We start from the raw sequence: 24,543 nt of genomic DNA on the forward strand, positions 1-24,543 counted from the left end.
GGAGTTTATGGCTCAAATAGGGAAAGGGAGGGGTAAAGGGAAGGGTAAAGCAAAACCTAAGACGTCTGCTGCCAGCCAAAGGATTGCAGCACAGAAGAAGACTGAGGTCGGGCCCAGTGGAAAGACCTACACGCCATTGGAGCTACAGGTACGCTTCATATTGACTATCGGTTTGTTTATCCATTGATGTGCCTTGTAGGTGCTCGGGCTGAAGAAGAAACACCCTGGAACTCTGCTTATGTTCGAGGTTGGCTATAAAGACTATTTCTATGGCGAAGATGCTCAGGTTGGTTCTCTACCTTCCATCGGTTGGTCGTATGTGACCCTAGCCTCATACCTCGTTTGTGTCGTTAGGTAGCTGCAAAGCATCTGGGGATTGTCTGCTACCCAAGTCGCAACTTTTTACGTGCGAGCATACCCGTACATAGAAGAGAAGTCCATCTAAAGAAGTGCGTATTCAGAGTGTGGCATGATGATATGAACGATCTCTCATAGACTAGGTACTGATGCAGACTTTCCCCAGGCTTCTTGCACGCGGCCTTAAAGTCGGCATTATTGAGCAAACCGAGACCGCCGCGCTCAAGAAGGCGGGCGACACACGCAACGAAGTCTTCGAGCGCAAGTTAACGCACCTATATACTGCGGCAACATATGTGGACTCTCTGGACTCTCCAGATACACTGTCCTTTGGCGGGCGCGTACCACCGCTGCTGTGTATTGTTGAGAGCCCGGTGGATAAAGATGGGGAGAAGGTAAATGTCAGCATAGTAAGCGTGTGCGCGAGCACAGGTGATGTTGTATGGGATCAGTTTGAAGGTAAGATATTGTTGTAAATGTTAGCTTGGAACTGTTGTCAATTATAAATATTATCCAGACAATGGGATGCGCACTGAGCTCGAGGTATGTACCTTATTGATTGTTAAGATGAACTTGACAAATGATGCATCTCCAGACCAGGCTCGTGCACCTCTCCCCTGCGGAGCTTCTCCTGCCCGAAGAAGCTTTGACTAGGCCAACGCAGAAGATTCTATCACATTTTGCTACGTACGTTCGGATAATCCTCACTTGTCACCCTGCACTAATGCACTAAAGACATGGTCACAATGAATTCACCGCTCGCATTGAGCATTTCGCTTCTACTATGAGCTCTTCCGATGCGTTCACCTTCGTCGCCGGGTTCTACGCGGACAAGAATCGTAGGGAGAACGCGAAAGCGAGTGACGGGTTCAGGTCTGGTGTGTCTAATTTTCCTACGCCAGGAGACTTTTGCTTCTCATATGCATTTGAACACGCTTGCTAACGACTATACATAGGTGAGCTCACGGCCGCAGTCACGATATTTCCGAAGGGAGTTGTTGTAGCCCTGGCACATCTCGTCAAGTACCTGAGCGGTTTTGATGTGGCTGATGCCTTACTCGAGACGCGATTCTTTGCGCGCTTCGCAGAGCGGACGCACATGTTGCTCAATGGGAATACGCTTACGAATCTGCAAGTAGTTTTCCCAAAATTATGTGCTTGGAATGCTGAACATCGTTTGTAGCGAGATTTATCGAAACGAGACCGACTTTGCAAAGCGAGGATCGCTCCTCTGGGTGCTTGATCATACCACAACCAAGTTCGGTGCGCGGATGCTCCGCGAGTGGGTCGGCCGACCGCTAACAGACCGAGCGTAGGTCTCCGTCAGGACGTTGGACAATGCGAAGCTAACGAGAATGCCTCTCTAGCGCACTCGTAGCCCGTATAGACGCGGTTGAAGAGATCCTCTCGACTCTGTCACCTCGTCTGACTGTCCTCCGCCAGCTCCTGCACGGCCTCCCCGACCTTGCACGCGGGCTATCTCGCATACAATATGGCAAGTGCACGCCGCAAGAGCTTGCCATACTTTTACCTGCGTTTCAACGCGTCGGAACTGCGCTTGACAGGATACCGGCCAGCACATCGCCTTTCGACTCAGCTATCCTCAATGGTGTAGTCGATGCTCTGCCCAGGGTAAAGGCACCGGTACAGGGCGTTCTGACAAGAGTGGATTTGGCGAAGCTCAAGGAGGGCCAAAAGGAGAAGATGTGGAAGGACGTGGAGAGCAGTGCACCAGAGGTGGATAGAATGAACGTTGTGCGTAGCTTTCCCTTCGAATCTTGATTCGGATGTTCACCTTAGCTTCAGGCTGTTGAGATCACTGAAAGCGAGCTAATGACGGAGCTGCGAAATGGTATGTTCTCACCTCCCCGCCATCCAACCCCTGTTTATCTTCATAGTGAGAAAACAATTGCATCGACCCGCCTTGCAATACACCACAGCAGCCGGCGAGGAGGTATACCTTCACTCGTGTTCGCTTTCCCGAACGTATCTAACCATACACACCAGTATCTCATAGAAATCAAGAAGGCAGAGTTTCGCGACCTCCCGGCTGACTGGCTCGTCATCTCAGCGACAAAGACTCTTCGCCGTCTCCGCACGCCAATAATGGCTGACCTTCTGCGACGCCGCGCACAAGCGCTCGAGGCACTTGCGCTGGCTGCCAACGCCGCCTACCGAGGCCTGCTTGCCGAGATCGCGGAGGAACATTATGCCGTGCTGCGCGACGCAGTGCAGCGGCTAGCTGTGTTCGACTGCCTCTGTAGTCTCGCAGTCGTCGGTGTGCAGGAAGGGTATGTCCGTCCCGAGTTCGTTGAAGGCGATAATATACTCGTGGTCGAGGATGGCCGACATCCAATGATCGAGAAGCTCCGCGATGACCCGTTCGTACCGAATAGCGTCGATATGGGCCGACGGCACAAAGTTATCACAGGCCCAAACATGGGCGGAAAGAGTAGCGTCGTGCGGATGGTAGCTCTCTGTGCAATCATGGCGCAGATCGGGAGTTATGTGCCTGTGACAAGTATGCGGCTGAGCGCGCTTGATGGTATTTTTATACGGATGGGAGGTGCATATACAGACAATTGTGCTCGTCTCTCATTGCTAACGTCGACTGACAGCTTCCGATGATATTGTTCGCGGACGAAGCACGTTCATGGTCGAGTTACAAGAGACGAGTTCGATCCTTCAGCTCGTAACACCTCGCAGTTTAGTCGTTCTCGATGAGCTCGGACGCGGGACAAGCACATTTGACGGCGTAAGATGCTTATCCTATTCTCGAGTATCGTGCACTCATTCATCTTACAGATGGCCATCGCCCATGCCGTTTTGGAGCACCTGGTCACCGTCAAAGGATGCAAGACTCTGTTCATTACACATTACCCTACTGTCGCGCGTGATCTCGAACACAGATTCCCGCAAGACGTGCAGAACATGCATATGGCTTACACCGAAGACACGCGACTCGACGGCACGCGCCAGGTGACGTTCTTGTACAAGCTCTCGGACGGGCTCACGCAGAACAGCTTCGGCGTCGAGTGCGCGAGGCTCGCCGGTCTAGACGAGCAGATCCTGCGGTGTGCGGCGCTGAAGAGGGACAAGATGGAAAATGATGTGCGAGGGAAAGGCAGAAAGAATGCGTAAGTCGCTTGCGATACGCGTTCTGGACAATTAACTCACTTTTGAATTAGCGCTCAGAACGCGTTGAAGCTGATACAGCAAGCCCTCAAACGATCGGATCTCTCGGAAGATCACGTCTTGGATAAGTTGAAGGAGATTGCCAAAAGTACATCCTCATCTTGAATACTCGAACATACTCTACATCTCGCATCCTACTACGTAATAATGCATTTGCTTATGACAGTGATTGACGGAAGTGAGCGTCCACTCTCAGCGTGCCGGCATACAGTTATCTCCAGATTTAATTTCACTCAAGGGGCCATGGGTCTCCCGCTCTTACTGCAGAAGCTCATCATAGTTGCGTGGCATTTCTGAACATCTGAATGTGTTTACTGCCATCTTGAAGATTACATGTACCAGAATACAGCAGAGACCGACGCCGCGCATGCGAGGACAGTTATATGCAACAGAACAGGACAAAGTAAGTCAATGTTACGTATAATACTCGCTGTATCCGACAGATTATTGACAGTCTGCGTCGTCAGAAGTTGGCTGCAGGCGGGTAATCAGCTACACTGCCTACAAGATCCATGGAACGAAATACCTACCCCAGGCAGCCTGCATACCGAACGGCCGCCCATTCATTCGTTTAATTTCGTCGTAGGTAGGTGGCAAACGCGCTGCCGGACGCGGGCCTGCTGCGTACATGGTGCAGATCTCAACTGGATGGACTTGCGATGCTGTATCCCTGCTGAAAGAGAAGGCAGATACGTCAGGTGGGTACAAGACCACATCATACTGGCAGGATAATTCAGTGATCTGCATCGACACAGTCTTAAGTCAACCAATGCCACTCACAGTGTGGTCATACATTCCGAGGTGTGTCGTAGGGTCCAGATGGGGAGAGAGATGAATCTCTCCTTGCAACATGCACTTCGCCGCGTCTATGGATGGCTCGAGCCACCACACTGCTTTCTGCACTCGCTCATACAGAAAGCGGCGCTGATCCGTATGCCTTGCCGCCGCCAAGGGTTGGCGCGAGCCTGCGCCGACAGAGAAGTCTCCGCCGAGCACGTCGTATCCGGACTTGCAGGTGCGGAGGAGACAGACGTTGAGAGCCTCTGGCGCCGAAAGAGCTCCCAAGACTTGCTCGTTTGAGCATGCGACGATGACGTGAAGTGGGATCACGCTTCCGCGAGTGTACGACAGCTGTTGAAAGTTATCGGACTTCAGAGATTCAGACTACGCTGTTGGTCTAATGGCGTACTGGTTTGGCAAGCGCAAGCTTCCGGGTCAGTGTTAGTACGTGATTTATGTCTGGCATGTACCTCCACGCACTGTATAAGTCACCTCAGCATCTTGACCGCCGGAGTTGTTACCGTGGAACGTGACAGGAGGCGCAACCTGCCAACCAGAGGGGTCTTGCTCCGGACCCAAGAGCGGTGCACCTCCCTCATATGCAAGCTGTCGTGCAGGAGAGGGCGGTTCTGGTCGAGTTTTCGTGGTATACATAACGCTAGTACTAATACTAGCGGTGATTCCGTCAGCGCACGCACTGGCAGTGGCCTTCAGATATGAGGGGCCCTACATATGATCGGGGTGAAGGAAGGAGCCATGCTTGATCGTAGCTTGAAGGGTGTAGGCAACATTCACGAGACTCCAGGCGCTGGATATAAAGCTCGGCAGGGGATAGGTCGCTGTCCTCCCTTCGCTCTCGTGGAGGTCAACTGTCTGTGGCAGTTCCAAGGAAAATGGCCAGCTGAAGGTTCCTTCGAGCTTGCCGCGATGCAGCTGCTCGCCACCCTCAGGAAGAGATTCCCCTTCCTGTGTGGACCAAAGAGTACAGGATTCATGCGCGAATTCATAGCGGGTGTTTGCGTTGCTGACGAGGTTGCCTACGATCTATTCGAGGAGATAAGATCCTCATGATACCATCACTATGAAGGCGGTGAGTACTCACGCTGACGCTAATAGACTTTATTGAGGTCTCCTTAGGAAGCTCAAGATCCAGAGAACCTTGTATCGGCTCCCCTTGGACCAAACGAGGGAGCAACTCCGCCGAGGAAGCCCTGCTGTGGACACGCAGAGTTGCCCATGTCTTGCCATCCTTGTGTGTCAGCGGGTAACAATGAACGACGGGCTCGGGGTAGGGTGGAGCGCCTGCACGTCCGCTAGGAGCGGCTCCCTTGGAAGCGTGGTAGTCACACGCCTGTGGTTCAAGGGCGGGGTCCTCCATGGTCACGTCGACCAGTTTGCGATATTCAGACCAGCCTTTATCTAGGAGCCTCGAACACAAGGTTCATCGCTTCAATCAATCACCGTGGATTGTTGAACAGTCAAGCTTCAAAGCGTGGGTATCCGCAATGATTGAGAGGAAGCTGAACGCCACTGTAAAGTACTTTATTTGTCCACTTGCGATAGGTCGACTCATTGAAACTTAGTAGGCCACCTGTCTTTCTCAAGACCGTTATCCTACCTGTTCGCCGACCTTACAGGAGTCTTATGCCACACACACATCAGACAAGTCGTTTGCTGACTTTGCAACTAAGGAAACTAACGTTTATAGCTGCCGTGGATGTTAGTGTACTTAGAACAAGTGGTATTGAATTGTGAGTTTATCACGCAGCTGCAGATGGGCCTCAAATACCATGATACATTCTGTAGAGAAGATCGGTAGCACCGTGTGATACGTGCAAGATGGTGATCTAGGCAAGGTGATCTGGCGAAGCCCTCGATTTCATTCGTGAGGACATCGACTTCGCAAGCTTTCACGGAGCGCTATGGTCAGGAAGCGCTACAAGAAACAGCTGTGGCCTAATGGGAAGTAGATTGCCATCTGATATAGCTCGTTGAAGTACATGCACCTTGAATCTCGAACAAAGAACCTCACGTACTCCGGGAGCTACTGTGACTGGCCGGCAAAATATATTATGGTAGAGTCAATGCTATACGCGGATCAGTAGGTGCAGCTGAGCAATACTGGATGGTATCGCTCACAGATGGTCTGTAAAGTGGAGAAGAGTACCATGGTGGATCTTGGCCTCGATGCGGTAATTGACATGGACCTTTGGGTCAGAGGCGTGTGATGAGCTCGGAAGGCGGCGCGTCTGCTTCGTTCCATTCTCCAGCATGAATTCTGCCGTGGTCGGCAGGGTAAGTGAAAAAGGCCAGTGGAAGCTGCCTTTCAGCTTGTGGTGAGCCACGTCGCTGACGCTCGAGTGGCTGGAAGCCCCATCAGAGCCTTCCGCAGGCCACAGGACCTGTGTGACCTTGACAAACTCTGAAGCCTCGAGGTCGAGGTTTGTCGGTTGTTCGCCGATTAGCTGCACGGACAGATAAGATATTGCGTCGCATGGAGGAGGTAAGTCAACTCACAGAGACCTTGACGGACTTGACGGTTGTCTCCTCTGGCAAGTCAAGATCGAGAGAGCCCGTTAGGATCTCGCCTTCCAGAAGGTAAGGAAGATGCTTGTTTCCGAGGTCTGGACGCTCGAGGCAGGTGACATTCAGGGTGGCTAAGGTGCGCCCATGTTTATCTGCTAGTGGGAAGGAGTGAGTGACAGGCTCTCCATGGAGGAGAGCAGCAGGCGGATTGGACGAGGCCGACGGATGGGAAGTCTCGAGATTGTTATCCATGGGTCTGTTGGGTCTGCGCGGGAGTGTAGAGGTTTGATGCTTGTACCGACCTTATATTGATGCATGCTATTAAGGTTTGCGCACTGTGCCTAGCTGCCCACATTTCTGGAGTTGCTGCCGGACCTAAACGGTATCGATAACCGGTAGTATATTGACAACTGTTCCAAGAACGATAGATACCCCCGGGCAGATTTTCAAAACTCGGAGATCGAAAACTCCGCAGGCGCTAGAGCGAGTGAAGGAGACGCGCCGTGTTTGGCAATCCCGCCGTCACCTGAGGTGCCTTGACCCGCCCGACGCTATCATGAGACTCTTTGCAGACCCAGGCACGCATGCAAAATATAGAGAGAGGCAGGATGTATTATTGTGCTTTGTAAGCCAAAAGAGAAGTTTCATTTGGCACTGTCCTCTATATATCATCGCAGTGACTGTAGTGAAGGATAATGAACAGGGATGGCGCATGCCTGTGCAGTAATTAAATACTGACCGTGGATGTTGTGCCCTGTATGATCGCGAAATGCAAGGCGGAGGAGCGTCGGGCGGGTCAAGGCACCTCAGGTAACGGCGGGATTGCCAAACGCGGCAGGCGCGTCTCCTTCACTCGCTCTAGCGTCTGCGGAGTTTTCGAATTCCGAGTTTCGAAAATTTGCTCGGGGGTGTCTATCGTTATTGGAACAGCTAGGACAACCCCTCGGCGAAATTTTCAGCACTCGGAGTTCGAAAACTTCGCAGCAGACGGGACCACGATGGGTGTGATCGGGGTCGGGCTGACCTCGATAATCTAGACGCCATGCGATTGAGCTCATGCATGCTAAATCAGCTTGGATAGATCATGCGTAGTTCTCAGGGCATTGTATACAGCAGGCGCAGGTACGTACCGAAGTACCAGAGGGCTTGGAGCTTTATTAATGAAGTTCTAGTAGTAAGCTCGGACGTGACCATTCGGAACGCGGCGCCTCCGACGCTGCTTTTACTAGCGCCCGCGGAGCTCAAGAAAATCCCGGCTGTATGGATCCAGCTGTCTCATCTAATCAAACCTGCTCGATATCCCATATGATATATGAGCACTAAGGGTGACATGTGCCGGTGACACATGGTCGCCGCACTACAGTCTGAGACGAGATCGGTGTACGCATGCGGAAATATAATGAGATAAGGAGAGAAATACTATCGGAGAGCGGCATGTACATGTGGACACTTGGTTTGGCGTAACGAACCTTGACACAAGGCATCCGTCAGCACCCTGAGCAGCAAGACGAGAGGATCAATCGTACCACTCGTGGTATCAGGCTCCAGGTTCCTCAACGACCCGTACAATCTCATCATATACTGGAGGTGAGCATGCAACAGGACGCGGCCCGTCTGCGTACATCGTGCAGATGTCGACAGGAGTAGTCTGCAGCCTGCTGCTCGCGGTCGCGGTGAAGCCCGCAATTTCCGGGGGATACATTGCGACTTCGTACTGCGGAGATGCCTCGGGCCTCAGGGTGCATATCACAATCCACCACGAGGAGCACGTACGAAGTAGTCGTAGCGGCCGAGGTGCGCAGTGGCATGGAGATTCCCGGGCAGGTGTATCTCGCCCTGCAGCACGCGGTCTATGCAAGCCATACTGTCCCCGTACGTCGGAAGCGACCACCAGCCGGCCTTCTGTACACGCTCTGTCATCCTTATCGGAGTGGTCGTCGATATCGTCTTCGCCCTAGAGAGGTATATCTTGCCCTCTGCCTGCGGGCCTGCACTAAAATTACCGCCGACCGGGTCGTAGCCTGACGATAATGTGCGCATCAAATATACAACGGGTGCGTTTGGCGATGTCACGAGGAAGAGAACTTGCATATCTGAGCATTCAATTTTTAAATGGAGAGGTATGACACTCCCTCGCGCATATGAAAGCTAGTATTAGAGGGGTTAGCTTCAGCAAAACCTTTCGTTCGAAGACGTACCGGGTTAGCGAGCGAGAGCTGTTGAACGATCAGTTAGAACGTCTTAATGAGATACCAGGGGATAATTTTGAAAATGCTTACTGTGTAAACAATCTCAACTTTTCGTGTGTTGAAGGCTGTACCACGAACTACGACGGGAGGGGAAGTGCGCCAGCCTTCTGGGTCGCCGTCCGGGCCCATGAGCGGTGACTGTTCCTGATAAGCAAGCTGACGTGCAATGGATGGTGGACTTGGTTGAGTCTTCGCTGTATACGAGCAATTCGTGCCAAGACTATAACGCCAATGAGCACGATGCGACGCGAACACAGATCTGGTGCTCACATGCGATCAGCTTTCAACATTGAGCCGTGGTCGATGATGACCACTATACGATAAAGGATTGTCACGTTAACATACCGCGTGGAAAAGGAACAAGGAAGGGTGAAGATCCTGGAAGGCCCTTTGCCATCCGGAAGCACCACAGTACGCGGCAACCCCAGTGTAAAAGGCCAGGTAAAGCTACCCTTGAGCTTTCCCTTGTAGAATAAGGATCTGGGTGTAATGGACCGTCTCTCGCTCTGTGCCGGGGCCACCCATAGCACGCGGCTATCTTCAGCGAACACATATCTCGCATTCGCGTCGCTGATCAGTTCGCCCATGACCTACGGTAAGGGTAAGAATTATATTCTCCCATAGTGGGAGGAGTACACTCACAGTCACAGTCACAGATTTCATCGACATCTCTTCTGACAAATCGATTTTAACCCAGCCTGATACTGGCTCGCCCTCGAGCAACCGAGGAAGTTGTTGGGAAGATGGAGCCTTGCTCTGAACAACTAGCTCGGCCCATGGTTTCCTCTGCTTAGTAGACAGCGGATATGTGTGCGTAACGAGCTCTCTGGGGACCTGAGGCGTCGAGGGAGAGCCCTCTGGCGGAGAGTACGCTGGAAGCTCGGAAGCATCGTTCTGCATGGTAGCATCAATACCGTGCCCAGGACGCCCGCTTAGGCACTGCCTATATACCCAATGTGCCTAGTCACACCTGTGCATAACTATCGCCCTTTCTCTCCGTGACGTTATGTCGTGTCAGTTCCTCCGCGATTACAGCGTGGGCGGCATCCCGCCCGCAGTGGCCCCATGAATGCGGGAGCATGTGGGACGGTCTCGATTCAGCATCTTTGATAGCGAATGGTTGTACAGATTGAACAACTTCCCACGAGCTTGAGCGATACCTGCCCCAAGTTATGCTCGTATATGCACATACGAGAGGTTGACCGTGCTAGGCACGGGTAAAGAGAGTCGAGAAGAAAGTCGAGAAGAGAAATCAATGAGAGCCAATTAATCAATGCATTGGCTGGGCGTGCGGCGCCCGTGAGAGAGTTCACTGGCCAATGAGAGTGCGTCTGTAATTTGATGCCCGCTATCCTCTTCAGCAAAATCGGTCGGCAGTGGCATCAAGCGTAGGAAGAGGGCCTTCGAGATATGCGGAAGTGGTCGGAAAGGTGGAATCATTCAACTCAGGGTGGAAAAGGCAGATGCGGGAAATGCACCAAAGGTCGAGGTTTGAGCTTCAAGTTGAGCCTCAAAAGTTTGCCCAACTGATGCATTTCCCCGTCGCTGCGACCCTGCGGCGCAGCACAGACCTAGATAGCCAACTTGACGGAAGTATGGACATCCTTTTATTGTACTTTGACAGTTCATGGCTGTTTTTGTGCGGCTGGTTACGCAGGAGATGAGCACATAGAAGAGCGGACGAGGAAGCTTGCCACCAACAGACTCGGAGGCGCTAAAACGCTGAGACAGTGCTCCATCATATAATAGGTGGGAGATCTATGGTTAACGTTATATACCAAAGGATAGAGTTATATATACAAGCGAGTGGCTTATGAACTTGTAGTGTCAGTTCCGTAGCCGACTGAAAATTGTATGCTCCGAACGTGTATATAGAGTATACGCCGGGGTGCCACTTGGCCCTGGTCACCTCGCTGGTGACCCGTCGCCAGCGACCGAGGTCACCACCTGCGTACACGGCCCGTTGCTAGGGGTCGATATGTACACCAAATTCAAAAGGTGTCCCGCTCGAGCGTGAAGAAGGGTGATTAGGATACAGCCCTCAATTAAAGGTTCAGGGTCTCAACATACTTTCCAGCATTTCTGGTTGTTCTACCACACATCAGACGGGTAGGAAACTCCATCCCAAGTCAATAGCCCAACATGCACCTCAAGCCTCCTGATATCTTCTGGAAGAACGCGGCTGCACTCTGTTATAAACAACTGGTCGAGGCGGCGCCCTCGCAGCGCGCGCTGGCTGAGCATCAGATCGAGCGCACAAACGTTTTCGTCGGATTCTCCGTCCCAGCCGTCGGGTAAGAGGAACAGGAAGTCGCGGATATAGAGCGTCTTCAGGGCCGGGAAAGGAATGGGGGAGCCATCCCCGTTGTGTTCGCCTGGCAGCATTGCTATGAGCAGCGGGAGGACAGAGTTGTCCGCCACCCGAATTGTCGATAAGAAAGGGAGATGGGCAAATGCTTTTTGCAATGCGTCTGAGAAGCTCGTCAAGACATGGCAGCTGGTGATGTCGAGCGACTGCACTTGACGGAGAGGTGGTGTTATGCATAACTGAGACAAGAGATCTGGAAAACGATATCCCGCTTCTATGGAAAGGATCGGGTTCGTTGTGTGAGCGGATATCGGGCGATCTAATGGTATGGTATGTGGCCATCCTACAATGCGAGGTATGCCGTTGAGGTGCAGGTGTTTCATCTGCCCGCCGCTGTCTAGGCGAAGAGCAAGGATAGGGGGCGGAGGTGATGTGGCTGTCTCTCCCGATAGTCTGAGAGATGTTGCAATTGCAAGACACGCCAAATCTTGGCTCTCGTCAAATTCTACGGTAGGCCCGTCTTCCTGGAACTGGTCTCCATACTTGATCGTTAGTGTGGCTTGTCCGGGAAAACGCAGCTGGCGTAACACCAGACCGGCCGGGGCTGCCACTTCGGCCGACAGGGACAGAGATCGCAGGGACGGAAGCGTGACGACTCGACCCGCGATGAAGGGAAGCTCTGTGAAATTTGTCGGCAGCGGCATGAAACTATCTTCCAAGTCCAATTGCTCGAGGTTGGTGAGGTTCCTGAGCGTGTCAAAAACTGTCCCCCACGGTGTTCTCGACATACAGAATCGGCGCAGGGAGAGAGCTCTCAAAGATGAGCTAAGTAAAGGTTGGATAGCTGTAAATGCGAACGTGTGGGTCTTGAGGTAATTGAGGGAGATGGTGTCCGATACGAGGAAGGAAGGAAGTTGCTGCACTGCTCTGAAATACAGAGGCACGTCAAGAACGAGGGTTTTCAAACCCGAGAGAGGAGGTATGCCACTGTTGGCGGGCAGAAACGGGGGCGTCTCTGCAACAATGTCGAGGCGAAGCGAACGAATCCGATGTGAGACTTGACCGAGAGGCCTCCACTCATGGTAACCGTCCGTGAATCCGTCGAGCTCGGGGTAAGTCAAGCAACCCTGGATGTGTAGATCCGCCTGGGAGGACCTTTCAATGAGCGTAGAGGTGAGCTCCGTCGAGTTACCGACGCTGATAGACGTCCAGAGAACAGACGAGCACAGCGCAATCTCCCTCCAGTGGTGACAAATGTGGGTTATCTGGAGCCAGCCCAAGGGTTGCATGACATGGCCCCGGTTCCTGGGTGGGAGGGTTTGCCATGCACAAACGTAGTGCACAAAGATTTCTGTCAACAATTCGTCCGGTAGGCGCATTATGTTTGCGTCCGCATTGAGTCGTCTATTTAATCGAGCTATCTCGCCTTTGTAGGATACAATTTGTTCTTCAATTTGTATGCGATCTTCTCGAGACAGCGGGCTATAGGATCCTGTCATGATTACACTGAAAATTAATTAGACTCAAACTGCCAACGATACAAGATATACTGTAAGCCTACCTAGCGATTCTTCCGTTGAGAGGCAAGGCCAATATGGTGGTCCACGTTCAAGTCGGGCGTAAATAGGTTGATGCTCCGGCGGTGTCGTTCTGTATTTGGGTGTTTGCCCAGCGCTCGCGCCTACAGCGTCCTCTCATCGCATCCACCGCTTACACCGAAACTACCATCTCACGACATGTCGGGTCGAGCTGGTGGCTTGTACGGCGGTATCCAATTTTCATCCTCTAAGCCATTCATCTCCTCGTCAGTCTCCCAGGTCTCATCTCCACCCATTCAACCGGTTACTGCACCAGCAACTGCAGAGCAGCCTACGACAGCTGCACCTCCTTCCGCACCTGCAGTGGCAGCAGCAGCAACAGCGAGCAATGCGACAAATGATTTAGGCGCCTCTGTGAAGGCTTCAGCCGGTATCTCTTCCTTCTTCAAAGCTTGCGTATCGTAAAGCGTGTTATTCACACTATCGTCCGTCCATGCTCCGCGAACCCTTGCCGGTCAATCCTCAGGATGGTCCGCCAGCCTCGCATTCGCGCCAATACGCCGCAACCCAGCTCAGAAGGCAAAGCCTGCGGCACCCAGGCTTCCTGCCGGCGCTGCAGTGGCTGCAACCATTACCACTGCTGTACCAACGATGTCCACTTCGACCATCTCGAGCACGGCCGTGGTATTCGCTCCTCCATCCCTGGTTGAAGCAGCACCTGCGCCTGGATCTGTCGCCCAAGAGACAGCAGGTATTCTTCCCCAAACTCAGGGATGGGGCAAGAAAGTCAAACCGCCGTCGATGGTGCTCGATGAGGACGTCAATGGGTTTAAGGCAACGCAGCGTGGAGGCAAAAAGAGCGGCGGCGGCAAGAAGCACAAGAAGGTGAGAAATACTGCTGCACGATGCAAAATGACGCGTTTATGGCTCCTGTTCACAGAACAAGCATGTACCGGCTCTGCTGACGTGGGATCCAAACGAAATGTACGACCCGATGAGACCGAGCGACTACAATGAATACAAGATATGGAAGCGCAAGGATGCAGAGGAAAGACGTATCCGCATAATTGAAGAAAGGAGGCGCATGGAAGACCGTAAGCGGCACAGAAGCTCGAGCTACTCCGAGGACAGCCAGGCTAGCGGCTCCGAAGATGAAAGACCTCGGAAGGCTGGTGGGCTTAGCGTATCTCATCCCCATGGCGCTGTCCTTATGTCCTTACCAGGCCGATACGACGACGACTCCACGCAAGATAATGGCCGCGAAGAAGACGATTTTGACCGCCCGCGCGGCCTAGATGTCGCACCAAGCCGTGTTGTCCCGATCGACGTCAATCTCACTGGAGATGAAGCATACCAACGTCGCCTTGCCATGTCCCGAAGCGTCCAGCCGGCCACCTCACCTGTGCCTTCTTTCACAGCCGCAGGGGTGCCTTCAGTGTCGTCTGATGTCGGCCTCCCAGCAAGCAGTGACCGAGACGACGAGATGCCCGATGCACTTCCTACTCGCGCTCTGGTGGACGAGACAGGGGAAGAAGTGTATCTTCGTCGTCTGGCGATGTCACAGCTGCAGCCTGTGCCCCGAGCTGCAGCAAAGACGCCGGAGCCGGATTCACCTGCCCTCGCATACAACCCTTTCGAACCGTCTGCTTCAGTGCCTCCTCCATCTGCAGCTGGCCTACCGCTCTCAGGCAATGCGTTGTCCGAGGAGAAAGTTCGTAGCAGCAAGGAAGCGGCTGCTGCCATTGCCGCGAAGCTGCGCGCCCTGAAGCCCCCCGAGTCGGACATGGCAGGCTCAGGCGCTAGCACGCCCACAGCTGATGTAGAGCAGTCAACTGATGCACCTAAAAGGTATGGCGTACCTTGCATTCTTCGAAACATCTGTTTCTCATTATTCGTCGTTCCTTTTTAGACCCGATCCTGCTGGCTTTGCCGCTCGTTTCATGGCAAAGTGGGGTCATAAAGAAGGGCAAGGCCTTGGTGCAGATGGCAGTGGCATTGTGCATGCTCTTTCGATGGAGCAGGTGCAAACTGGAAAGGGCAAAGGCGAGAAGGGCAAGGGCCCGTCTGTCGCATCTAAGATGGGGAAGATTGTCAACAAGAATGAGGATGCGAAGGCGCGCGAAGACCGCGAACGCTTTGGAGAGCCTAGTAGAGTGGTGGTCTTAACCAACATGGTTGGTCCTGACGACGCGGATGATGAGGATCTAAGAGAAGAAATCGGTATGTCACTGCCCGCTTGATTACGCTGCCCGACCTCACCGTAGTATAGGCGATGAATGCTCTAAGAACGGCACCGTAGAGCGGGTCATTGTACACCTCGTCAACCCGCCGCCTCCGACAGAAGATCTAGCAGTGCGCATCTTCGTACTATTTGCTGGTCCGGTTGGCGCATGGAAGACTGTTCGTGAGTTGGACGGAAGGTACTTCGGAGGACGCACCGTTCGTGCTCGGTACTTCTCCGAGAATCTATTTCAGCAATACGCTCTGGATGTGCCCCTGTAGTTATAGCTGTGTCGGCGAACGTATTGTATCTAGTGCTCTATCCGCCAATTCTTACACCGACGAATTCAGCGTCTATGATTACATCCTGTGCGTATGAGACCCAGGTACTAGCAGTGCATCTCACCGTCATCATCACTGTTGCAATCTCAGACTCTTCTTTGCCCCCGCACACGTACACCAACTGCGACACAATCCAACACAGACCGAGTTGTAACACACCGTGACCTGCCCGATGATCGAACGAGGAGCCCGGCCAGATGCAATTGATATGAAGTCTGTCGCTCTATTTGAAACTTGACTCCAGATTCGAGCATGTAACAGCGTTTTGGTGCATTAGAAACGCCTACGATGCTCTCTTCAACCCTTCCACGTCGCTCAACAAGGTGAAGGATGCGGCCCTCGGCGGACGACTGCTTGTTGCGCCTGATGGCGCGTCCATGGGAGTCGCCGGGCGAAGTCTTGCGTGGAAGGTATGTCTCTCATCTCTGTGCTCGCGATAGGTACTCATAGGCGTAGCTGTTCCTGGTGGAGGCAGGGCCGCTGCAGCCCCAGCCAGATGAACAGGCCCGCATACCATTGGACGCGGTCAAGGTTGCGCGCATACAGTATCAGAAGCTTTTCCTCGATAAGATGCGCGCACCAGACGGGGGCTACGAAGACGGCGTGATCATTCCGGGCACCCAGACGTCGCCCCCACGCACGGAGAGGACGGGTGGAAACCTCGATCTAAACAATCCGCTCAGTCTGCACAATGAGGTGTGTCGTACTTGGCGGCGAAAGTGCGGCCGGGCTAAGGCGAATACAGAACCCTTGGACGGCGTGGTTTGCGGCTATGGAGCTACGCAAGACGATCCTGCAGGATGTCGAGCGGACGTGCGTGCGTCTTGCGGCAGCACCAGTCCAGCGAGACTGATGAGGCTCTAGATTTCCTGACATCGAATACTTCCGAGACCAAGACGTCCAAGCACAGCTCACGAACATTCTCTTCGTCTACTCTGTTATGCACCCCGACATCGGTTATCGCCAAGGAATGCACGAGCTGCTGGCACCGCTCTACTATGTTGTAGACTACGACTCCATTCCGGAGGAAGATACGAGTCTCGGGGACCACCCGCTAAGAGAGATCTGTTCCCGACTCTGGATTGCTGCAGACGCGTGGGCTCTTTTTGACTCGGTCATGCGCGGTGTCGGTCGTTGGTACGAGTGGCGCGAATCCAAGTGTACCACCGTCGGGAAGCCTGCTTTCGCGTCACATGTCCACCTATCCGCGAGCGCCGCCGATGGCGGCATCAAGCCCTACGTCTCTCCCATTGTCCAGGCGTGCAACAAGGTGCAGAACATTCTGCTGAAAAGCGCCGACTCACAGCTATGGCGGAGCCTGCAGACTTCGGGCATCGAGCCTCAGATCTATGGGATGTAAGTACTCTCCTGCCGTGGTATGGGCTATATGCTAACGCAGCATAGACGATGGCTACGAATGCTATTTACTAGAGAATTTAGTATGGAAGACGCAATGGTGCTATGGGATGGGTTGTTCGCCTGCGATCCATCGTTCGACCTTGCACCCTGGTTATGCGTCGCCATGCTCATACGAATCCGGAATCAACGTGTGTGATCTATTGCTTTCTGCCGGGACGTAGCTGACATCTCTCCAGTGATACCCGCCGACTATAGTACCCAACTGACATATCTGCTGCGATACCCGGCTCTGGAACACCGGTCAGCCTCACTGCCGTCCCTCCAACCATGCAGCCTGCTCCTGCGCCAGGCTCTCACGCTACAGATGTCGCCGACAGCTGCGACTGGTGTCTCTGTTGTGCATGAAAACCTAAACTTGCTCGGGATTCCAACCGAGGTGCCTGACCCCCCGCCGCCTCCCACTCGCCGGCGTCCACGCCTGACCGAACGTGGGACGTCGTCGTCGCACATTGCCCTGCGCGAGGAGGGCGGGAAGGCTCATATCAGGCAAGGCTCAAACCCGATGGCACTGCCGGAGATGATCGCCAGGGGACTGTTGGAGAGGGGAGAGAGCTTAGGAATCAACAAAACGGTGATGAACGCTGTCTCGGAGCTCAAGGCACGTAGCATTGTCGAATCGGCGAGATGAAATCTAATTGATGCTTGTAGCGAAATCTACCCGACCTTGCGAGCTCACTACCGCGGCTGCCGCTGTCACCCAGCTCTCAACATCCGTCATATCCACTCTCAGACGAGCGACATCCTGCGGCACGACCGCCATGGGAGCCACGCACGCGGTTCGAGATGGAGAGAGAGATCGCGGAGCTGAAGACACTGCAGCATCGGCTAGGAGACTCTGTGGGCTGGATCGTCGACACGCTACTTCTCGATGATGGCGGTGGCCAGTCGATCAAAGAACGGAAACGCGAGGCAGTGGAGTGTCTGTCATACGTGCGAGACGTGCTGAAGGGTTCCATCATTCCGTCGCAAGTCGAGGAGGACCGGCTCATCGGCGAGGAAGAGCTTAAGGCGCGCAAAGCGAGGGAGCTCGAACGGCATGCAGCGGCATTGCTGGCGAGACCCGACACGGAATATCCATCAATCGGTCTCACCGTGCCACAGCCTGCTGCAACAGCACCACCGTCGAGCCAGTCACAGCCTTTAGCGACGCGGCGGTCGCAGGACTACTTTACGGCGGGACCCTCGCGTAACCTCCCGCCAACGAAGGCGGCATCGCCTGAGAGAACACGCGCGCGAGCGGCTTCTCCGACACCGACGGTGTCTATGCTCACGCCGAACGCGAACGCAGTGCCGCTCGCACCGTGGAACCGCTCGCGGTCTGTGTTCTCACCACGGGACACGCCGGTTTCGCCTTCGTCACCCCGTTTGCCTTCGCGACCGCCTGCTGTCGCCTCTGTGAGACCCGCTGCGCGTCCATATCCCCCATCACAGCCGGCAAGCGATGACACATCTCTGCATGAACAGTCTCCGACGAGGCAACAGGACCCGCTTGGTGTCCTGCGGTGACGAATATCTCTCCCTTGGGACTACCCTTGTTGAAGATCGGATTGTTGCTGTGATTGTGTAGATTACTGGATACCTAGACTGCCTATTTACAGTTTGTCCGCACGGAATACCCATCTTGTCCCGTTGTGTCGCGTCCGACGAGTGTCCGATGGTAATAAACAGGTGATTTTCGGGAAATGCTCAATTTGTGATTAGATGGGCTCGTTCGGGATTTGACGGTTCGGCCGAGCGCTTGTCCGAGGACGTCAAGGTAGCGAGGACAGGCGGTTATCCTTCCTCTCGACAGCCATTACCCTCGCCGTTCCTGCTCGCGACAATGCTCAGAAAGCAACTACGAAAGGCCGTTGTTGGCGCGCAGAGGTCTTTCTCCAGCTCTGCGCCTGCTCGCAAGGTCGTCGCGACCAACCCGGTGAAAGCGCAGGAAGTACAAGTGCGTGCTCGAGTGTTCGGTTCGTGATGTTTCGTGCTTAAGGCGCTTTGCAGTCATGGGATTCAGGAAAATATCCTCTCATTGAACATGAATACGATGCTATCGTTGTGTGCGTACCATGGCTGTTTTTCCGCGACGTCGTCTAACCCTTCATGCAGCGGTGCCGGAGGTGCAGGTCTGCGAGCAGCATTCGGTCTCGCGGAGGCCGGCTTCAATACCGCTTGTATCACCAAACTCTTCCCCACGCGGTCTCATACCGTCGCTGCCCAGGCAAGCTTCCCCTTGCTGTGCGCTCCGTGTAATGCTCGTCTGACCTATCCCTGCAGGGTGGTATTAATGCGGCTCTCGGAGTGAGTTAATTGTGCACTCGATGCGTGAATCAAACTAATGAGATGCGTAGAACATGACTGAGGACGACTGGAGGTGGCACATGTACGATACTGTACGCGTTACTTCGAAGCTCCCCGAATTGCGACTAATTTTCTCTGCAGGTCAAAGGGTCAGACTGGTTGGGTGACCAGGATGCCATCCACTATATGTGTCGTGAAGCTCCTAGCACTGTTATCGAGGTATGGACTGGATCCACTTCTCGCAAATTCGCGTGCTCAACCCCCATCAGCTTGAGCACTTCGGTGTACCATTCTCGCGAACGAAGGAAGGCAAAATCTACCAACGGGCCTTCGGTGGTCAATCGTTGAAGTTCGGCAAAGGTGGCCAGGCGTACCGTTGCGCTGCCGCTGCTGACCGTACCGGTCACGCTCTTCTCCACACTCTGTACGGCCAGTCCCTCCGTCACAACACCAACTTCTTCATCGAATACTTCGCCCTTGACCTGATCATGCAAGATGGCGAGTGTGTCGGTGTCATTGCCCTGAACATGGAGGATGGCACCCTCCACCGCTTCCGTGCGCACAAGACGGTTTTAGCGACTGGTGGTTACGGACGTACCTACTTCAGCTGCACGAGTGCACACACATGTTCTGGTGATGGTAACGCTATGGTTGCTCGTGCTGGCCTTCCTCTGCAAGATCTTGAGTTCGTACAGTTCCACCCAACCGGTATCTATGGTGCTGGCTGTCTCATTACCGAAGGTATAGTGCGGTATATGCGCATATACCCCAGTCAAATCTCACTCGTCATTAGGTTCTCGTGGGGAAGGAGGCTATCTTCTCAACTCTGAGGGTGAACGTTTCATGGAGCGTTACGCCCCCACCGCGAAGGATCTTGCTTCTCGTGATGTCGTCTCCCGTAGTATGACAATTGAGATCCGCGAAGGTCGTGGTATTGGTCCGGAGAAGGACCACCTCTACCTGCAACTCAGCCATCTACCGCCAGAGATTCTCCACGAGCGGCTCCCTGGTATCTCTGAGACGGCTGCCATCTTCTCCGGTGTTGATGTCACCAAGGAGCCCATTCCCGTTCTGCCGACTGTGCACTACAACAGTAAGTCGGCGCATTTCGGTCTTGTGTCGCTGCTGATCATCTTGTTCAGTGGGTGGTATTCCTACCCGCTACACTGGTGAAGTCGTCACCACTGACGAGAACGGCAAAGACAAAGTCGTTCCCGGTCTTTACGCCGCTGGTGAGGCTGCATGTGTATCTGTCCACGGTGCGAACCGCCTCGGCGCCAACTCGCTCCTCGACATCGTCGTCTTCGGTCGTGCTTGCGCTCACCACATCAAGGAAACCTTGACTCCTGGCAAACCCCACAAGAAGATCTCCGACGAGGCTGGTCTCCAAAGCGTCGAGTACCTCGATAAGATCAGGAACGCCGATGGCCCTAATCCTACTGCTAAGATCCGTCTTGACATGCAGAAGGCTATGCAGGCTGATGCTGCTGTCTTCCGGTGCGTATATTGTGGGTCATCGATTGCACACGTTCGTTGACGGTATATATAGTACTCAGGAGTCCTTGGACGAGGGTGTTCAAAAGATCGGCCAGATCTACAAGAGTTACGACCAAGTTGGCATCAAGGACAGGAGCATGATCTGGAACTCCGACCTTGTTGAGACTCTTGAGCTCCGCAACCTCCTTCAGTGCGCCGTTCAGACTATCACTGCCGCTGCCGCCCGCAAGGAGTCCCGTGGTGCCCACGCCCGTGAGGACTTCCCTGAGGTATGTGAAAGACTCTTCTCAGCGTCTCCACACACCCTCACATCGTTTCCCAACAGCGTGACGACGAGAACTGGATGAAGCATACGCTCACCTGGCAGCACGACCCCTCGACACCCGACGTCGACATCAAGTACCGTGGCGTTATCGACAAAACGCTCGACGAGAACGAGTGCAAGGCTGTTCCGCCGTTCAAGCGTGTCTACTAAACATGTTGGGTACACCCTGTTGCATTATTTGCTCTTCTCTTCTCTTCTCATCTTGGCACCACGGCGTACCACTGCGATATCCGTGCGAGGTGGTGTTGAATACAGCGGATCCTGTGCATAACTCGTTGCTCAGGACAAAATGTAATGGAAAGTTGTCACCGCAGTGTCTAAGAACAGGATCGTCCCATGTCCTAATCAAACACTAGGTTTGTACTCAGTTCATTTTGGGGTTCCACTCACCTCACGGGGGATGCAGAGTGCTTCCCAGGGTAACCTTCGTGAGGTATGTAAGCGGGTGCCGTCTTCCGTCATGGGGCGTGTCCCCGTGGTGATCACACGGTCTAGTGAGAAGGGCTGAAGGGTATATATCCCACGCTTCACGCAGGCATCCTGAACATGACCCTCGACCCCAGGCTTGCGTCGCCATGGCAGATTTCCTCGTGAATGCTCTGAAGATTGCCCAGACACCGGGACTCGTGCTAATCTGTGTACTGTTGGTCATTCGCGTGGCGTCTCGCATCGTGCAGAGCACGAAGAAGGCCGTTCCGCTTCCGCCAGGCCCTGATGTAAGCTGGTTTGAGCCTGGGCCAAAGTGAGTGGTCTTGCCTCCAAGCTGCTCTAAGATAGCCTAGTTGATGGGGGTGTTGAGGGTGCCTTTGAAATATACGGAGATGGCGAAGACGTACGGCCCCGTTTTCTCATACAAGCGAGGCAATCAGGTCGTATGCATTATCAACAGCTACAAGGTCATTCGTTTTATGCTACCTTTGGCTCATCTTCTCACAAAGTGTGCAACCAGGACGTAATCGAGATCATGCAGAAGCATGGCGCGGACCTTACCGGCCGCCCGCAGCACATCGCTGCCGGCGACATAGTTTCGGGTGGTATGCGCACGCTGCTCACTGATGCAGGAGAAAGGTTGAGAAAGCTGAGGAGGTGCGACGTTTTCAGTCAATTCGTTGACGAGAAGCGCTTGACGATCGAGTTCACACAGAGCGCTGCACTCGCAGCTGCAGCCTATGGCCGCCGTGCAGCACAGACCTATCCAATTCAAGAGCGCGCTGGACCTGATCCTGGATATCCTTCAGGACCCCAAGGACCACATGAATCACGCAAAGCGGTATGCCCGCAGCCCTCTTCGCGACGCTTAGCTGACACTCTGCAGATTCGCCGCGAGTCTGATCCTGACAATGACGTACGGCAAAACGACGCCGACGAAGTACAGCGACCCCGAAGTGGTGGAGAGGAGTGTGCACACGAGACGCCTCAGGGCACTCATTCCCGCGGGTCGGCATGTCGTAGACCGGTACCCTTTGCTCAGGCACGTACCGTTCGTGACAGCGACGCTGCGCAAATGGCACGAAGAAGAGCTCGCGCTATTTTTGAAGATGGTCGAGGGCGTGAAAGCACAGGTTGTGAGTTTATCTGAGCTTATCGAGGTGTGAGTGGGTCCACTTGATGCTGATGCAAGTGTCTAGAGCGAGCACAAGGCACGGCCCTCGTTCACGACCTATCTCCTGGAACACCAAGAGCAGTATGGACTCTCGGACAATGAGCTGGCGTATCTAGCTGGATCAATGTTTGGGGCCGGGGCAGAATCAGTCAGTCATTCTGTTTGCTCATCTGCGCTCAATGTTTACAATTCACTCAGACCGCAACTGCTATCTCCTTCGTGCTTATGGCTGCAGCGACTCACCCGAAAATTCAGGCAGAAGTACAGGCACAACTGAATGGCGTGGTTGGCAAAGACAGAGGTAAATATCTGGGTGCTGCGTCTTGGCTTGTGTAGTGAATCTTACGATTGCGGCAGTTCCTACGTTCAACGACGAGAAGCTACTGCCGCTAGTGACCGCTTTTTACCTTGAGACCTTCCGTTGGAGGCCAATCAGCTGGGGAGGTGAGCATTATCTCGGGACTCTCTACCTCAACCCCGCATAGATCTGCTTCACCAGGGGCTGCACATCGTGCTACCAGCGACGTCATCTGGGTATGTGAGGCTCTGGTCGCGATGATACTTTTTTAATAATTTTTATCCCCTGCAGAATCAGTATGTCATCCCTGCGGGTGCTACAGTCTTCGGCAATCACTGGTAAAGCACGTGAACATACGCAAAGTTCACTGGCGCTGACCAAATGACTTAGGGCTATCGGGCACGATCCAGCTGTCTTCCCCGACCCAGACGAATTCAGGCCAAGTCGATGGCTGGATGCGACAGGCAACCTCCGTGACGACATCAAACCAGTTGCGTACGGCTTTGGTAGGAGGTAAGCAGCCATGTCTCTGAGTAGTCGTGATTTCTCCCACGTATGAATCTCTGCAACATCAGGGTATGTGTAGGGCAAAATGTCGCCAACAAGTGTGTACTGTGTCGTTCCGTGTCGTATGACCACACTGAAGACTTTCCGTAGGTCGCTATTCATTAACACGGCCCTTCTACTATGGGCCTTCGACATTCGCGAAGATTCTGCGGCGCCGATTGACACGATGGGCTTCACGGACTCAAGTACAGTACGCGTATTGCCGTTCCAGGTAAAATTTTCGCCCAGGATTGAGCACCTTGAGGAGATCGTAGAGGCATCCAGATCGTAGGAAGTATGCTCCGCTGCGCAACATCATTTGGATGATCGATCTGTAGGAATGTGTGGTCTCTAGGATAGTCTGCAAACAAATGCTACAGCTGGCAAGCGTGGTTTTGGTTTAGCATCCAAAGTGGTTATTCAGAGAAATAATATTTACAAGCGGCACGATTCACGATTGGTATGAGAGGCATGTTTGGCTTAGAGTTCAGGCCCAGGGACAAACAAGAGGCACAAACAAGGGGCACAAACAATGAGTGACGTGAGACGCCGCGACACAACCGGCGCGTTGACGTGTAACCAATCTTCACCTTCATACAACTTGTTCGTATTATTTTCTGTCAACGAGTATGGTAGGTCGGAAGGGCATGTATTCTTTTTTTTGCGATGTCCACTCATTGAGACAGACCTCAGGAGAAATCGCTACTGGAGCGTATGACTGTCTCTCGGCAGAGGGTCGTCTGCGGATCGAGGAAGAGATCAAGCAGCACGAAGCCGAAATTGTGCGGCTGAGGGTGTTACTTAGCGCAGGTGCACCTGTGATGCGTCTTCCAGACGAAATCTTGGGCGACATTTTCCAACTCTATCGCGCTGCCCAGCGCAGCCACTATATGGACTCCGACTGCAGCTACCACAATTCGAGCTGGTACTGCAGGCTGCCTTCGCCTCTCCGAACCTGGGTAAAGATTGCACACGTATGTCACCACTGGCGAACTGTTGCGCTTCGCAGACGCACTCTCTGGGCCTACATCGATATCAGGACAGATGCCGCGGA

General features: G+C 53.6%; 9 protein-coding genes across 9 annotated transcripts; 5 read left to right on the top strand and 4 right to left on the bottom strand.

Moving 5' to 3' along the window:
• Window positions 1-7: 7 nt before the first annotated feature.
• PHACADRAFT_96015 (uncharacterized protein) lies at window positions 8-3,498 on the top strand (the record flags this gene model as incomplete). Its single annotated transcript, XM_007396174.1, has 13 exons — window positions 8-148; window positions 200-286; window positions 355-449; window positions 524-816; window positions 875-900; window positions 953-1,044; window positions 1,093-1,235; window positions 1,314-1,492; window positions 1,545-1,669; window positions 1,725-2,109; window positions 2,260-2,923; window positions 2,976-3,112; window positions 3,163-3,498. The coding sequence occupies 13 exons, from the start codon at window positions 8-10 to the stop codon at window positions 3,496-3,498; spliced, it is 2,703 nt and encodes a 900-aa protein (XP_007396236.1).
• Window positions 3,499-4,015: 517 nt separating this feature from the next.
• On the bottom strand, window positions 4,016-5,765 carry PHACADRAFT_209440 (uncharacterized protein; the record flags this gene model as incomplete). The annotated part of the gene is made up of 7 exons (XM_007396175.1): window positions 5,435-5,765; window positions 5,063-5,376; window positions 4,813-5,002; window positions 4,742-4,759; window positions 4,333-4,683; window positions 4,083-4,272; window positions 4,016-4,026 (listed from the first exon to the last, which is right to left on the bottom strand). The coding sequence occupies exons 1-7, from the start codon at window positions 5,708-5,710 to the stop codon at window positions 4,016-4,018; spliced, it is 1,350 nt and encodes a 449-aa protein (XP_007396237.1). The 5' UTR covers window positions 5,711-5,765.
• A 294-nt stretch (window positions 5,766-6,059) lies between these two features.
• PHACADRAFT_144870 (uncharacterized protein) lies at window positions 6,060-7,231 on the bottom strand. Its single transcript, XM_007396176.1, has 3 exons — window positions 6,850-7,231; window positions 6,472-6,797; window positions 6,060-6,419 (listed from the first exon to the last, which is right to left on the bottom strand). The coding sequence occupies exons 1-3, from the start codon at window positions 7,108-7,110 to the stop codon at window positions 6,377-6,379; spliced, it is 630 nt and encodes a 209-aa protein (XP_007396238.1). The 5' UTR covers window positions 7,111-7,231; the 3' UTR covers window positions 6,060-6,376.
• A 1,131-nt stretch (window positions 7,232-8,362) lies between these two features.
• On the bottom strand, window positions 8,363-10,347 carry PHACADRAFT_184666 (uncharacterized protein). The gene is made up of 6 exons (XM_007396177.1): window positions 9,750-10,347; window positions 9,378-9,697; window positions 9,138-9,327; window positions 9,057-9,074; window positions 8,632-9,006; window positions 8,363-8,584 (listed from the first exon to the last, which is right to left on the bottom strand). Exons 1-6 carry the CDS (start codon window positions 10,005-10,007, stop codon window positions 8,396-8,398), a joined length of 1,350 nt encoding a protein of 449 aa, XP_007396239.1. The 5' UTR covers window positions 10,008-10,347; the 3' UTR covers window positions 8,363-8,395.
• A 359-nt stretch (window positions 10,348-10,706) lies between these two features.
• Window positions 10,707-12,930, bottom strand: PHACADRAFT_144871 (uncharacterized protein). The gene has a single exon (XM_007396178.1). The coding sequence runs from the start codon at window positions 12,912-12,914 to the stop codon at window positions 11,199-11,201; it is 1,716 nt and encodes a 571-aa protein (XP_007396240.1). The 5' UTR covers window positions 12,915-12,930; the 3' UTR covers window positions 10,707-11,198.
• A 167-nt stretch (window positions 12,931-13,097) lies between these two features.
• PHACADRAFT_144873 (uncharacterized protein) lies at window positions 13,098-15,542 on the top strand. The gene is made up of 5 exons (XM_007396179.1): window positions 13,098-13,383; window positions 13,480-13,838; window positions 13,894-14,801; window positions 14,863-15,173; window positions 15,223-15,542. The coding sequence occupies exons 1-5, from the start codon at window positions 13,152-13,154 to the stop codon at window positions 15,453-15,455; spliced, it is 2,043 nt and encodes a 680-aa protein (XP_007396241.1). The 5' UTR covers window positions 13,098-13,151; the 3' UTR covers window positions 15,456-15,542.
• A 166-nt stretch (window positions 15,543-15,708) lies between these two features.
• On the top strand, window positions 15,709-18,552 carry PHACADRAFT_256881 (uncharacterized protein). The gene is made up of 8 exons (XM_007396180.1): window positions 15,709-15,728; window positions 15,793-15,925; window positions 15,972-16,211; window positions 16,261-16,328; window positions 16,380-16,871; window positions 16,920-17,070; window positions 17,111-17,532; window positions 17,583-18,552. Exons 1-6 carry the CDS (start codon window positions 15,724-15,726, stop codon window positions 17,068-17,070), a joined length of 1,089 nt encoding a protein of 362 aa, XP_007396242.1. The 5' UTR covers window positions 15,709-15,723; the 3' UTR covers window positions 17,111-17,532; window positions 17,583-18,552.
• Window positions 18,553-18,734: 182 nt separating this feature from the next.
• On the top strand, window positions 18,735-21,354 carry PHACADRAFT_256884 (uncharacterized protein). The gene is made up of 11 exons (XM_007396181.1): window positions 18,735-18,870; window positions 18,924-18,979; window positions 19,029-19,140; window positions 19,197-19,220; window positions 19,271-19,312; window positions 19,362-19,439; window positions 19,490-19,961; window positions 20,014-20,313; window positions 20,363-20,717; window positions 20,770-20,986; window positions 21,043-21,354. The coding sequence occupies exons 1-11, from the start codon at window positions 18,757-18,759 to the stop codon at window positions 21,190-21,192; spliced, it is 1,920 nt and encodes a 639-aa protein (XP_007396243.1). The 5' UTR covers window positions 18,735-18,756; the 3' UTR covers window positions 21,193-21,354.
• A 242-nt stretch (window positions 21,355-21,596) lies between these two features.
• PHACADRAFT_256887 (uncharacterized protein) lies at window positions 21,597-23,935 on the top strand. Its single transcript, XM_007396182.1, has 13 exons — window positions 21,597-21,784; window positions 21,842-21,938; window positions 21,992-22,128; window positions 22,187-22,312; window positions 22,358-22,607; window positions 22,671-22,793; window positions 22,844-22,946; window positions 23,003-23,089; window positions 23,145-23,179; window positions 23,235-23,281; window positions 23,334-23,456; window positions 23,519-23,548; window positions 23,601-23,935. Exons 1-13 carry the CDS (start codon window positions 21,618-21,620, stop codon window positions 23,779-23,781), a joined length of 1,506 nt encoding a protein of 501 aa, XP_007396244.1. The 5' UTR covers window positions 21,597-21,617; the 3' UTR covers window positions 23,782-23,935.
• The last annotated feature ends 608 nt before the right edge of the window (window positions 23,936-24,543 follow it).

This window comes from Phanerochaete carnosa, assembly GCF_000300595.1.
Source record: "Phanerochaete carnosa HHB-10118-sp unplaced genomic scaffold PHACAscaffold_5, whole genome shotgun sequence".
Lineage (NCBI taxonomy): Eukaryota > Fungi > Basidiomycota > Agaricomycetes > Polyporales > Phanerochaetaceae > Phanerochaete > Phanerochaete carnosa.